The 16,052-nt window shown below is 39.8% G+C and overlaps 1 protein-coding gene across 1 annotated transcript; it reads left to right on the forward strand.

Moving 5' to 3' along the window:
• The first annotated feature begins 5,317 nt into the window (after positions 1–5,317).
• On the forward strand, positions 5,318–8,221 carry LOC131252076 (protein PLANT CADMIUM RESISTANCE 2-like). The gene is made up of 4 exons (XM_058252993.1): positions 5,318–5,568; positions 5,782–5,853; positions 5,962–6,174; positions 7,806–8,221. The coding sequence occupies exons 1-4, from the start codon at positions 5,349–5,351 to the stop codon at positions 7,883–7,885; spliced, it is 585 nt and encodes a 194-aa protein (XP_058108976.1). The 5' UTR covers positions 5,318–5,348; the 3' UTR covers positions 7,886–8,221.
• Positions 8,222–16,052: the final 7,831 nt, after the last annotated feature.

The raw sequence follows: 16,052 nt of genomic DNA on the forward strand, positions 1-16,052 counted from the left end.
GAGGTACTCATAGAGAAGTCCCTTCTCTTTAGTTGCTTCTATACTGTTTGTGTGTGGATTGGATGAAAACCAGAGAACTTAAAGGTGGTTCTAGAATCTTATTAGTACAATTAAATCAAGAAAAAATAAAACAGTTTGTTCCCACTGCTATTCTTGTGAAATAAGTAGAAAAACATTGCAGCAAGGAAATCAAAGGATACATTCGGCCACCATCAACAATCAAAATTAGCACTGAACTCTATTTTAAACAAACAACTCCAATAGAGTGAGTAGGGAACAAATCATATACATGGCTTCTTCTAAGCAGGGAACAAATCACATCTCAAAAACATGCAACACCATTAAGTCATAATTTTGATAACTCGTATCGCATCTCAAGCATATCAATCATATCAAGTTTTGGAAATATTCATACAAATGTAAATAAAAAACAGATAGAAAAGTTCATAACCTGTAAGAAGCTGTACTTTTGGTGCGATTATGATGAGGACATAATTAATCCAACACACATAATGCAATACTACACAAGGTAAACTAAAGTGGAAATAATTTCATTTGTAATCTGATATTGTACATTGTTCCCATTCACTCCTTTTACCAGGAGATTATGAAAGATATATATGCACATACAAATCGAAGTTTAATCGATATATCGACAGAGTATCAATATTATCGATAATTCGTTTCAGAAGAGCTGTGTGTTTATGGACAATTGAGGAACATTTTCGATATATCAAAATTTAGTCGATATATTGTCTCTTCGATATATCGAAATGTTCTCGATATTATCGATAATTCCTTTTAAAAAAACTTTTGTCTCTGGACATTTTCTGACCATTTTCGATAAATCGAAATATAGTCGATATATCGACATATGACATCGATTTCAAGGCGATGTATCGTTCCATTGTAACGATGACTTAGTTCGATAGCATCGACTAGAGTTCGATGTTATCGACAACTTATGCCCGATGTCATCGATTAGAGTTCGATAACATCGTAGCATACTTTTTTTTTCCTTACAAAAATTTAGTGGATTCTGTTTTTATAATTGAGTGTCTTTCGATTGATATTGAAATTTCTTCCTTTGATTTATCGAAACTATCTCGATATAATCGAAAAATTGTTTTAAAACAGCATTTCATCTTTGGACAGTTTTGGACTAATTTCAATATATCGTCTGACATTCAATATATCGAAATGCAGCAAATGTCGATATATCTTGTACTGTTCGATATATTGAAGGGTAATTTTTACTCTCTCTCTCTCTTTTTTTTTTAAAGGTTAGCTTGTTAGTACACACCCATGTCGGTACGCACTCCATGTTATCCACCCCCACTACGGATCGATACGAAGACCTCAAATCGTGTAAATGAACATAAGTTCTTTAGAGACTTGTGGACCTTTTTCGATATATCTAATCCTACCTTGTCGCACTCTCTCGTCCATTAACCTCTCCTGCACCCTCATCCGTATGTAAACTGGGCTCCTTATTAGGCAGATGGTGGCTCACCTCCTCCACCTGGAATCCTTCACCAGAACATGATGGCGACCCCTTATCTTTGAATCGATGGAATAACATACCCTCCAGTACATAACCATTTCCTTCTGCCACTTCACGCAAATCAAGACTCTTGATTAGTGGAATAATATACCCTCTAAATCACTATCGTCTCCTCCCCCTTCATGCAAATAGAGATTCTCAGTTGGAAGATGGTGGCCCACCTCCTCCACTTCAGATCCTCCACTAGATGATATTGAAAAATGACGATCGATGAGTTCCATCGTGCTTTTAAGATATCGAACAGTCTCTGAATTAGGCAATTCTGGTCCCATTTGGAAACTTGACAAGTTACCATTCCATGACCTGAAATAATCTAAATTGACCGTGAAGTGAAGGGAATTGACCGTGAATGCATGGAAATGACTATGAATCAACACAGAATTGTTTGGAATGACCATGAAATGCATGGGAATGACCATGAATTGGAGCAAATTGACCGTGAAATGCATGGGAATGACCGTGAAGTGAAGGGAATTGACCATGAAATGCATGAAAATGATCGTGAATCAACACGGAATTGTTTGGAATGACCGTGAAATGCATGAAAATGACCGTGAAGTGAAGAGATTGGACTGCGAAATGATCGTGAATCAACACGGAATAAGCGGGAATGACCGTGGTATGCATGGAAATGACCGTGAAGTGAGGCGAATGGACCTTGAAATATGCGGAAATGACCGTGAAGTGAAGGGACATTGCCGTGAAATGCACCGAAATGACCGTGAATCAACACGGAATAGGCGGGAATGACCGTGATATGCATGGAAATGACCGTGAAGTGAGGCGATTGGACTGTGAAATGCGCGGAAATGACCATAAAGTGAAGGGGCATGACCGTGAAATGCGCCGAAATGACCGTGAATAAACACGGAACAGGCAAGAATGACCGTGGTATGCATGGAAATGACTGTGAAGTGACGCGATTGGACGGTGAAAAGCGCAGAAGTGATCGTGAAGTGAAGGGGCATGACCATGAAATGCGTCGAAATGACCATGAATCAACACAGAATAGCCGAGAATGATCGTGATATGCATGGAAATGACCGTGAAGTGAGGCGATTGGACTGTGAAATGTGCGAAAATGACCGTGAAATGCGCCGAAATGACCGTGAATTAACACGGAATAAGCAGGAATGACCATGATATGCATGGAAATCACAGTCATTCCCGCTTATTCCGTGTTGATTCACGGTTATTTTGGCGCATTTTATGGTCATGCCCCTTCACTTCACGGTCATTTCCTCGCATTTCACGGTCCAATCGCCTCACTTCACGGTCATTTCCATGCATATCACGGTCATTCCTGCCTATTCCGTGTTGATTCACGGTCATTTCAGCGCATTTTACGGTCATGCCCCTTCACTTCACGGTCATTTCCGCGCATTTCACGGTCTAATCGCTACACTTCACTGTGAAATTCGTTGAAATGACCGTGAATCAACACGGAATAGGTGGGAATGACCGTGAAATGCATGAAAATGACCGTGAAGTGAACCGAATTGACCGTGAAATGCATGAAAATGACCGTGAAGTGAAGGGAATTGACCGTGAAATGCATAGAAATGATCGTGAATCAAAATGAAATCATCGGGATTGACCGTGAAATGCATGAAAATGACCGTGAAGTGAAGGGAATTGACCGTGAAATGCATGGAAATGACTGTGAATCAAAACGAAATAGCCGGGATTGACCGTGAAATGCATAAAAATGACTATGAAGTGAAGTGAATTGACCGTGAAATGTATGAAAATGACCATGAATCAAAACGAAATCGCCGGGATTGACTGTGAAATGCATGAAAATGACCGTGAAGTAAATGAATTGAATGAAATTGACTGCGAATTGATTGAAATTGACCGCAAAGTGAATGAAATGGATTTTCGACCATCGACCTGATGGAATCTTGGAAAATAACTAGGTTAGTTGGCTAAAGTAGCTTCTCCTACCCCAAAATCATATAGGGTACATTAAGTAACTAATTTTGGTTTAGAAGATATTCTTGTTAAATAAATAAAGAAAGAAATGAAAAAAAGAGAGAATTTTTTTTATATATTTTTATATATACATATTTATATAAATATGTATTAGAGAAAATTGTAGGTAGAATAAAATTCTCCATATAAAAAAATAAAAAATAAAAAATGCATATACTTTTGTGGACTGCAATTATGGCTACGGCTATAATCCATAGCTATATCTTCGATACATATCGAATACACTTTGATTAATCGAAAATTAAAGAATTTTTTATGCAAAGTCATTGGACTGTTCTGTACCTTTTTCGATGGGACATATTGAAAAAGCATGAGATGCGGTTATGGCCACGGTTATAATCCGTAGCCATAGATTTCAGGCTTTTTTTTTTTTCCTGTTGTAATCCCCACTGCCTTTGTGGGTCCTTTTATGAGGTATGTGTTATATCCAAACCGTCCTACCATTTGGCGAGCTCGTACTAAGCCTTGAGAAGAAAAATAAGACAGATTTAGCTATCAAGTGGACCACACTGTAAAAGGCAGCGGAGGATTGAACGTCTACCATTGAAACCCTTTTAGGGTCGCAGAAGTTTTGGATCATTACGAAATTTGTTTTTCCTCTTCATCTAGGTCTTTGTAACCTTAAGAATAGATTGGATGGAAAATAAATGTTATGGTGGGCCCTACAAAAGTTTCAACGGGGAAAATCAATTTTCTGCTGCTCTTTGTGGTGTGGTCCAGTTGCTCTTTGCATATGAATTTTTAATTTTCTTTTTGAATAATGTTCCGAAATGATCTCGAAATATGGATGAACGCTGTAGATATAATAAATACATAACTGTGGGGCCCATGTAACGTTGATCTCTTTTGAACCGTTCGTATAACTCGGAGTTCGAGGAGCGTTAGCGCTTGTCTTCGAGCACCGGCCGATCCGGTTGAAGGAAAAAGCAGGGGCATTTTCGACCTTTGGAAAAGTGTCCGTACATCTGGGGCCTATTTTTGCAAGGTAAAATAAGGTGGGCTTGCTCTCGTAAATGGGCCATAAATGGGTCGTACAGTCGTAAGTTTCTTTTTATTTATTTATTTATTTATTTTATTTAAAGAAGTCGAGCACAACTTGCCTGAGAACTCGGAATTAGCGATGTGGGTGCGGACCTGATCTTAGGTCCTCGTCAATGTATGAATTTTATATCCATCCCGTCCATCGTCTTTTCCAGATTATTTGAATACATGGTCCAAAAAATAAAACAGATACAAGTTTCAGGTAGACCACACTACAGAAACAGTGTGGCCATTGATCGCACATTATTAAAAACTTTATATGGTCCACCCAACCATCCAACCTTCTGAAAATGTCACATAGACCTGTATGAAATAAAAACATAAATACCATATTAATCCAAAACTTTTGTGGCCCACAAAAGGTTTTTAATGGTTAACAAGGACTGTTTCTAGTAGTGTGGTCCACTGAAATTTTTATTTCCTTCAATTTTTGGACTGTGCACTAAAATAATCTGGAAAAACCGACGGACGGCGTAGATATACAATGCACTCATCGACGTGGGCACTACGGTCAGGGTTGCACCGACTGAACGGGTCACGGGGTGGCAGCAAAGTCGCGTTAAAAAAAGAAAAAGAAAAAGTAAGGTAAATCGAAGGGCTATCCAATAAAAAAACAAATGGCAATGCAGAAAGCGTGTCGGATAAAAGATACATCCGCCACTCACGTTATTTAATTCTACTTCCATTCGTCTCCAAACTCAACACACACACACACACACACACTCTCTCTCTCTCTCTCTCTCTCGCCATGTATCCTTCTGCCACTAGTAACGAGTATCAGAAGTACTCAGCGCCGCACATGCCGACAGTGCCGCCTACGGTGGACCAATACCGTTCAGCGACAGGCATTCCCGTGGGCTCGACAGGCCAATCCTACGGTGCGAGCATCCCTGCCTTCCAAATCCAATCCCAGCCTCCTGGACCATGGTCCTCTGGCCTCTGTGACTGTGGTGAAGACTGTGGCAGTTGTACGCACTAGTCCATTTTCAATAACATATTATTATTATTATTATTATTATTGCAATTTATACACGCCCAAATGGAATTGGGTGATTTTGGCCCATGCCAATTTCTCATTTTGAAAATTTAGATAGTAGAAAAGCTGTAGACGGTTTCAATTGTGAAAGACTGGTGGGATCTTGATTTTCTGATTCTAATAAAATTGAAAAAAACGTGGACAGGTTGCCTAACATGTTGGTGTCCATGCATCACCTTCGGTCGGATTGCGGAGATAATCGACAGAGGATCAACCTGTAAGTTTTTCTAACTGAGAGAGATTATTTATTTATTTATTTATTTTTAAATTATTATTATTGTTTTTTAAAATTTTACATGGGAATGGTGTGTTTGGATGGATGCAGCATGTGGGGCGAGTGGGGCATTTTACACACTATTAATGTGTTTGACGGGGTGTCACTGCCTGTATTCCTGTTTCTATAGATCAAAATTGAGGCAGCAGTATTCATTGAAGGAGACCCCATGCTGCGACTGCCTCGTTCATTGCTTCTGCGAATCCTGTGCGCTCTGTCAGGCGTACAGAGAGCTTAAGCACCGTGGCTTCTACATGGATATTGGTATCTCTCTCTCACTCTAGCTTTCCGTGCCTGCTGTTTAAAACATGCATGCTCTCTTTGTTCCGTGGCGCCCATGCATGATTTTCCTCTCTCTGTGCCGTTGGACATATGTTGTCTCTCTCCTTGGCACACAAGGTACTCTGTCCCTCTACCGTGGGGCACATTCATGAGATCCAGACCGATATTTTTTTAGTTTTTAATTATTATTATTATTATTATTATTATTATTATTATAACACACGACACATACACTCACGCCACAGTAGGATTTCACTACCTATGGATACTCAAACCCTTGACCGGGTGTTGAAACTCCTGAGAGTCTACCACCCGAGCAAGAGTATCCAGACCGATCATTTGGCTGGCCCTACACTAAACGATGATAGCCAAAGTCACATAGGTAAAAGTATTCCAGGAGGGAGCTACGATCACCTTTCGTCATATCGTCCATCCTGGTACAGCCCCATTAGATGAACGGTCAGATACCTAAAATGATTTCGAAAAAGGGATGGACGGGTTGGATTTATCACAAACATCATAGTAGGCCCCACACATAATCCATGCACAGGATCGTTCAACAAAAGGCTTTCGCATGAAATCCGTTTGCAATTCTCAGAGTCTCTTTGTAGGTGTGGGAGAGTCTTTTTTTTTTTTGGAAGACTCTCTCTCGCTCTCTCACTCAATGAAGCTAAATCTCAGCTGCTCTCCTCATCTTATGGCTTACATGAAAGATCGCACATAAATTCCTTGTGGTATGGTTCGCACGAGACCATTACTATATATAGCAAAGTGCTGAGTTGCGCACCGAGTCTCTATAGTTGTCTTGAGAACTTTTTGAGAACGCATCATATGTAATGTGAGTCCAAAATCTGAATGGTCAATGTGATGTAAAACCCCGAGCACAACTTTTAATTTGATCCAAAGCTATTTTGGACCATGGCAAAAGAAAATAATTTCCTCCCTTAATTTACATTTTACTTTACTATGGCCCACCAGAGTTTTATATTAAAATTTGTACTGGGGTTTCATGTGATGCAGCACCAGAAAGGACCATTGAGATTAGAGGCTCATGACACATGTGCAAAGGTGCGCGCGTGCTCTGCTAAGCTGACCAAGGGGGCAACAAGCTTAAGCAGTGTGGGCCCACATGATGTGTGTTGGACGTCAACACCGTGCATTTGATGGGTTCCCTTCAGGTTATGGGATATCCTAAAATTAACCGTATAAGGAACTTAGGTGGGTCATATCATCTAAAATATTTCTTAAAACATACATAAACATATAAAAGAATTTTGTGGTCTGGCCCTTCATCCAAGTAGGACACACAATGGATGGGCTGGATTTTTGAACCACATCTCAGTGGGCCCATTAAATGATCATGAAGGTTTTAGTGGGCATGTAATGCTCTCAACTGTTGTATGTGGTGTGACACACCTAATTCATGGAGTTGACCTGATTTTTAAGCCCGTGGCTGACCATAGAATGATGCATCTGGCTAATGGAGTAGATGTTCAACGCACATCACGGTGGGACCCACATAGCTCGACCTCATATATGTATGTTTTTTTTTTTTTTTTTTTAAATAAAAATAAAAATTGATGTTAACCAGTCCTTGGGTTGATTGTTGGCAGGATGGCATGAGAACGTGGCAAAGCAGACCCGCGGAATCACGACCTTGCCACCACTCATTCAAGGCGGCATGACCCGTTAGATTCAAAGATAATCGTGGGATTATGGTCGTAGCGTGTGATGATTTATGCATGAGAATTAGCTTTTATGTATGTGTTAAAAAAGTAGTATGTGAACTTTCACATACGACCTTTCTTTTTCACTGACACTTCGGTTTTTAAATTGGTCCGGTCGTTGTAGTGCGCGGGCCACTTCTTAAGCTTTGAATGATTTCTGACATGTTGGTAGGAAAAAAAAAAGCCTTGTATTGTGAAAGTCCACTTTCTTTATTTGTGTTAGTGGTATTTGCTGGGCCAGTGAATGATATAATTATTAGGGAACATGTACGGGTGGAAACGAAAATTGCCTATGCTATTTGTTAATTGTTGCTTGTGAGTTAAACAAAATAAAGCAGCCTATTAAGATGACCCGTAGTTATGTGCATGTGTCAGAGATGATGCGGAAAAACACCCACATACCATCATTGTAATAAGTGGCACAGGAATTTACATGATTTGGCATGTCCACGGGGCAACTTGATTTGATATGTGTTTTCTACCTCAAAAAAAAAAAAAAAAAAACCTAAGCTTTATTTCCGTTTGATATAAAAGAAGCCATTCATTTGAAATAAAAAGCCTAATGAAATCCTACAAAGAATAAACTTGGTATGAATCTTTATCATAATGAATTATTAATAATTTATTGTTGAATTTTAATTCTTCTAGTAAACTCTTCAACTAAGCGTCTTCTTGCATTCATGTGTAGCAGAGGAACATGTAATCATAGACTATCTCAACATTTAAATAATCGCACCGCCTGCCAAAGAGAAATATAAATATCTTGATATCCTGGATATATAGTGTGGCCAGATGATAAGTTGTGTGTGATGTGAAATGTGTGATGCATTTTAGAGTTGCCAATAGTCAAAATCTCAGAATCATGGCTGACTACACACCATAAGACCACGATGAGTAAGGGGTCTAAACTGTATGGATTTGAATGACTGCACGGGTGATCTACATTTCAAGACTTGTATAGAAAATAACGTTGGAAGAGACTTAATGATAAGGTCGGGGTATGATAGGAAATTTTGAAAATTACAAAAAATGATGTTATAATTGGGTTTGTTGTCAAAAGTGGATACCCAACTTTTCACTATTGGTGATTCACCTGGTCTTGATATCAAACTGATTAGTCGTTGATTGCAGAAATTGTAACACTTTTTAGAGAAAATTGGAGTTATACTTGCCTGATTAGGTGGAGCAAGTATATTTTCCTCATTTATCTTGTACGCGTCTCGCAAAAGGGAGAGACCCAGAGTCCATTCAGACAAGGGCGCGAATTACAAGGATAAATCCACAGATCCCTGGTGCATGAACAGCCATATAGCGAACTAAAATACTCCAGTCTTAGATCTTAGGTTTTTTTTTTTTTTATAAGAATTTTTCGCTCCTAAATTATCCAACACCTTCACATATTCGGACACAACCCGCTCAACCCTACTAATGTGATAAGTGCATCACAGTCTAAGATAGCATGGACCCCTAAAACGACAGTTGGGATAAACCCACTCCGCTACCAAACACTGAGAATGTGTTGTATCCTAGTGTCAATTGAACTACCTCTCTGGACCAAAGAAGAATGACATGCCAGCCATCAACAATGTCAACAACCATCTATCTGTCACCAACTTTAGATCAAAACTATATGTCATTTAAACCCTATTAATTCTAGGCCAAAGGACCATTTTGATTAAAGGTACCTTGACATGGTATCTGGCATAAAACCGCCATCAACCGGTCATGATATGGGTGCAAAAGATGATAATTGATATTGTTTTTGCAAAGATATGCCTTTTTATTTCTCCTTCCCCAACCATATTGATCCTACCAAAGTGGAGAGGAAATCCAGATTGCATCGATAGACCGAGTAGATACCATCCAACACAACATTCGAACCAATCTGCATCCTTCTAGAGGTAGGTGGTGTTCATAAGATAAAAAATGTAGTGGATCCTTTTAATCCAGAGAGCACCAGAGGTAATAAAGTCTGTCTTTGTATATATTAGGTGTAGGATTTCATATGATAGAATTTCATGGACAAAGCCTGTGAAACACGACAAAGGACCATATCCTTTTGGTATGACACTGTTTGAAAGAGATTTTTGTGTTGACATCCATGTCATTCCCTGCATAACGGCGGGAATGGTGGCCAACCACAGTAAGTAACACGTGTAGAGCCAAGGTAGAAAATTCTTCATCTTGATGACTACTTGCTAAAATCACGGTATACACCGCTGATACTGAAATCTAACTTAAGATCCTAGAGGGGAGTGAACGGGACTTTTCAATTATTTCCTCTTATTTTAAAACTTAATTGCCTAATCTTAAATGATTATTTAATTTAAAGCAAGTAAGGCAATATAAGTCTAACGGCTTCTAAGCCAGTTAGAAGATTCAACTAGAAAGGCTATTAGAGATATGCACATATAATAACAAGCCTAGTATTGTGCCCTTGTGTGTGGAATGTGCTTCTTATCAATGAATAGCATTCATTTAATCATGTATACAAAATTAAATATTCAAGCACATATATGCATGATTAAACAGATGCGCAAATAACAATTTCAAACACAAGTATTTATAGTAGTTCGGCTACGTGCCTACTTTATTCCCGACATCCACACTTAACCCAGAGTGCACCGGATTTCACTATCAATGGTTTTAAATAGGTTCATCAATAACTTTTACAGTCCTACGCTAAGGACACAATTTATGCTCTCTGCAAGAGCAAAAGTCCTACACCTAGAACCCACGTTTAGGCCCACCGGCCAAGGTCCCACACTAGGTACCTACCGTTTAGGCTCACCAGATAAGGTACCACGTAAGGCACCTACGTTTAGGCCCACCGACCAAGGTCCCACACTAGGAATCTAATCGAGTTTGTGGATAGAAAACTCATAGCCTCAATCCTACATGAATAATGATACTAAAACCTTTGAATTCTTATAATGACACTTGTCGGATTGAGTTCTCTCTTTTAGCTTGTCTCGGGTTACTAGATCTTCATGCTCTTGTGCTTGAATCAGCTTCTCGGTGCCCCCCTATCACGTATCTTGGATTTACCTGTTGGCTTGGCTTCACGATAAAAAACCTTGCATAAGATGTACTTAAAAAGGTGACCAAAGTTATGGGGGTTGGTTGAAACTCCTATTTAGGATAATGAGTGAATTTCCTAAGGGATTCAACCTATGTACACTTTAGAGTATCAAAGAACCAATGATTTTTCTATTGGTTTGGTCTTTGTACTCTAGAGAAGGCATGAGTTCATGTTATTATTTAATCAGAGCTTTGAATGCTTATAGGAGTGAAATATCACAATGAAGAGAACATGAAACTCATATAGATAGAGTTTAAATGGGTTAGGATAAGCTTGGGATACATTAAAGACTCTATGGTGCCTATTTCCACTAAATTTGCATGTTTCTACAAGTCGCTTTTATAAATAAAAGCTTCTAACAGATAGAAAATGGTTAGTTTACAGTGCTACCGAAGCCAACTTTGGTATCACGGAATTTGCTTCAGTGGTACCGAAATATCATTCGGTAGTACCAAAATAATTCGTCAAGTTGCTGATCAAAATATGTCCATTTCGGTGATACCGAATTTTGTTCTTCAGTGGCAGTCTATGTCACTAAATTATCTAGTTAGTGATACCAAATTATAGTTGTGATGTTGCTGGACAGTTTTGAGCTCATTTGATAACACCAAAGGTATCTTCGGTGATACCGAAGGTGTCATTTGGTGACACCTTCTTCCAACTGAAAGTGAACAGATTTTCCTATTTGTTCTTTTAATCATTCAACAACTTGGGATATGCAAAAGCCAAGACTATAAGATATAAAATATGGGCTTGAGATTGGCTTACAATAGATGACCTAAGTAGATATTCTTATTTGGGTTAGGATCATCTATTGTAAGGTCAAGATCATAAAAGCAGTTCTTTGTCTTCAATGTGGCTTTGATGCTTCTGATCCAGTTGCGTCGCCGGTCTTTACTTGTCAAGAACTCATTCGACTATAAGATACAACTAGCGACGTAATTGAAAAACATGAGTGCAAATAAGTGCACTAATAATCTCTCCCTTTGTCAATTACGTGACAAAAAAACCTAATTTATGATCGCGTCGTGGTCCATACCAATGATATACCAAAACAATAAGAATTACATATCAAACATAAAAATTTACAACTTAAGTCTTGACATGTAATACCAAACCATGTTGCTTCCCCTTCGTATCTATAAAGAATAACCTATAAACATGGGAAAAAGAAATTTCTGCAAAAACAAACATTATTTTGGTGGGTAGGTTTCTTCTCCCCTTTCTTGTCAATTATTGGCAAAGAGTTTACCAGGAGATATTCCAATAACATATGAAAGATGATAATTCAGAGGGTAAGAGAATAGAATAGACAGATCATATAAGCATAAAGATCATCATCTAAACAATGAAATAGAGCATTAGAATCAGAATAGATATTTCCATAAATTTGTCAAAAAGTACCACCCCAAGATTTGGTAGTTTTAACCATTATCCAAAAAATAAAACAAGTTAAGCCCTTAAGGGCATACCATAACCAACAAACAAAACAAATCTAGATTAACATATAGCCTAACTGATTACAAAAATATCAGGCTGTAAAGTTGTAACGCCCTAAATTTCGAGGGTCGAGTAAAGCTCTACTTCCGAGATCCAAAACATCACTTATGCAATATGGGTGATTATGTTCAGATTTCGTCCATATTAATGAGTTAAACATGAGTAGAATTATACTAAAACAATATATCATACTCCGGATATAATTAAATTAAGCAAGCGAAAGTCTAAAACATATTAATTGAAGCGTGTGGGTGTTTCACAAACCCCCAGAGTATGAGTACGTAGCCGAGTTTAATATATATATGCATTGTTTCAAAATAAATAAAATGTGGAAAAGTAGATGTATCCAATTAAGCCAAATATCCCAGTGATTCTTGCGTATCAGCACGAGGTCTACATCGACTCACTCGATAATTGAAAGCAGGAGTATTCCTCCTCCTCATTTGTAAAGTCTTGCTCCATTGCATAGACTTTGTCAGCACCTGCATCTAAATCAGAGTCTGGTTGGTGTTTTAAAACACCATCCCAGAGCGGGAGTGAGTGATCAACTCAGAGGTTCTATAAGGCAAAAGTTAACATGTTATAAAGTCAATTAAGCAATACTGATAAAGTAAACAAACAATCACTTCCTAACTACTCTTTTTAATGCAGAAATGGAGTGCAAGTAATAATGTATGCCCTCGCATCGAAGCTCCCTTACAAGTGACTCTGTCATGCCTAAACTCAGAGACCGGGCTCACAAAATTTTCGATCACCGAATCCGGTGCCGATAGCCTCTGCAGTACCCCATTCTCGACTCCCGGCGCCCATTCGCCAGGTTTCGATCCTGGGATGCTACGAGGAGGATTTTCAACGTCAGTTTGATTTGTAATAAGCATAACCAAAGGTATAACCCACAAACAACAACCAAAAACTCTATCACATTTCCGCTATGATAAAAAACTTTATAAGTACAATGAGCATGAAGGGAAATACAATGATAATGGACAAAAAGCTCTAAGATGATCTTCTATGCGCTCCTGCCTCAGCGCTATTGCGGTCTAACGTCACCTGCATGCAACGGTCGTACATAAGCTTATAGAAAGCTTGGAGGGTAGTGAAAGTGTGTGCGTAAGATAGTAATAAAGTTATGCAGTATCAGAGTAATGCGGAACATACTGATGAATCCATGAATACCGTTAGCTGTATCAAGGCTATGCGATACAAGGCAAGAATGATGTCAGCCATACCAAGGCCATGCGATGCGAGATGCAAATCAAGCATACGAATCCTCATTTAAATCCACATATCAATACAGCTCAACTCTGGAATATAACCGGGGTCTAGTACACTCCAAGCAAGATTGCTGCTCCATCACGGCAATAAGGTGAGTGGAAAAGACCTCACTATCCGCCTGCCAATATCGGACTCGGCTCATCGATAGCGGACCCATTCCTCGAGATGGTCAAACTTAGCCTAGCTTTGCCCCCTCCTCTCAGGCGGGTAAGGCCGCACCCCCTTCCAACCAACTACGACACAGTGGGAAGCGCGGCCTTCTGGTAATCAGCACTCGACGCTCATGTACCCACTCGGTATAGACGTTGGAGTAACCTCCTGGTACCATAAGGGTTTAGGGACTTTCACCTAGGGATATCATAGCACCCCATGTAGAATAAAATTTTCGGTATCTAATCTTGCCAACCATGATATGCCTGTGGAGGCTATTGCCCTGATGTCACTAGGGCGTACAGTAACCATGTCACAATGCGAAATGCATGAATCACACTATCTAGTCATGCAGCAATCCTGCATGTATCGTGCGCTCATGTGGAGCATCACTGCCTATCCGAGAGCCCATAAATAATCTGCCCGAAGGCATATGCTATGATCAGTTACTCCTTATATCAAGCATACATATGATGCGCATGATCATGAATCATGGAAGTATACTAAACTTGTTATATGGCGATCGATTCTTATTTGTACGAAGATGGGCTTAGACGGACACACTACAAGTATGGGCCTAACAGTGGGCCTTTGGGAGAGTTACAATGCGGACATTTAACCACCATTGCTCTACAATTTGGACGTCAAACTATCAATGCTCTCAAGGCACGACCGGATTGAATGGGCCGAATCCATTGGGCTGACTCGAATGGGCCGAATCGAATGGGCTGATTCGAATGGGCTGAATTGAATGGGCTGATTCGAATGGGCCGAATTGAATGGGCCGATTCAAATGGGCTGAATCAAATGGGCCGATTTAAATGGGCCAAATCAAATGGGCTGATCGAATGGGCCGATCAAATGGGCTTCATTGTATATTAAATTGGCCGTACCAATGGGCCATAGGTATATCAAATCGGGCCCACCCTTATGTATATTTAGATCCGACCCGTTCATAAGTTATCATAAAGATAAATGAAGTGAAAGCCAAATATCGGCTTGAGTGGGAACCACTGTGGCTCCTAAGAAGCTTTAAATGGTGGCTGTCATTGTACCCCATTGTTATTGCAGATGGTGGGGTTCACTTGAACCTTGGATCTCACTTATTTATCTCATGCCATAAAATGATCTCACAAATGGTTGGATGGTTTGGATACAATGTGTGCATTATGGTGGCCGCACCATTCAAACAGTGGACAATGTAGATATGGCACATACATCATTAGGCCCCACACCACAAGGATGAAACACATGCATCAGGAGTGGGTCCAACCGTTAGAACAGCGTGGAGGTGTACGTACATAACGTGGAACCCGCAGAACGTGCTAACGTTCATGAGAAAGAGCAGCCACATACCTGCAGTAAGCATTGCTGCCTATTTAAGGAAAACAAAGGTGGGTTCCACGTAGGGCCCACCACATCATTTACTATTACATAATATAATAATATTATATTTTATACTACATGTAGTTGTTGCTGCCTTTAAGGAAGAGTAGAGGTGGGTCCCACGTAGGACCTACCCTTATGAATATCTTAAGCTATATATATATATATATATATCAGGTAAGCTGCTGCCAATGCGGCTTTATGCATTTAAAAGGGAGAGGTGGGTCCCATGTAGGGCTCACTAGCGCGCGCGCGCACACATATATATATATATCTAAAATATATATACATATATAATATAATAATATATATTAAAAAGTAGAGGTGGGTCCCACGTAGGGCCCACCAGTACATATATATATAATAATAATATATTTTAAAAAGGTAACGTCTAGGCCATAGACGGCCCGGACAGTACATACATCAAGGTGTTGCCCCACACGTAGGGGTGGGTCCCACCATCCCTGGATGGCACACGTATGAGGTGTGGCCCGACTCAATGGGTAGACGGTTTGGATAACGTGTGGCCCACCGAAATGGATGGGCAACGTGGGTAGGTGCCATGGACCCCACCGCCAGTCCACACCTCTGTTAGCCACCGTACAAGGCAATCAATGCCAAGACCTTAGTTTTGAAAGGAGGTATCTTTTGCCCAACCTACCACTGGAGCTATGGACCTGGGTGTGTCAGGGAGGGCCCCACACGGACGTGGGTCCCACCGTCTAGGTTGGTGGATGGTC

The sequence above is a fragment of the Magnolia sinica genome, chromosome 7 (assembly GCF_029962835.1).
Source record: "Magnolia sinica isolate HGM2019 chromosome 7, MsV1, whole genome shotgun sequence".
Classification (NCBI taxonomy): Eukaryota; Viridiplantae; Streptophyta; class Magnoliopsida; order Magnoliales; family Magnoliaceae; genus Magnolia; species Magnolia sinica.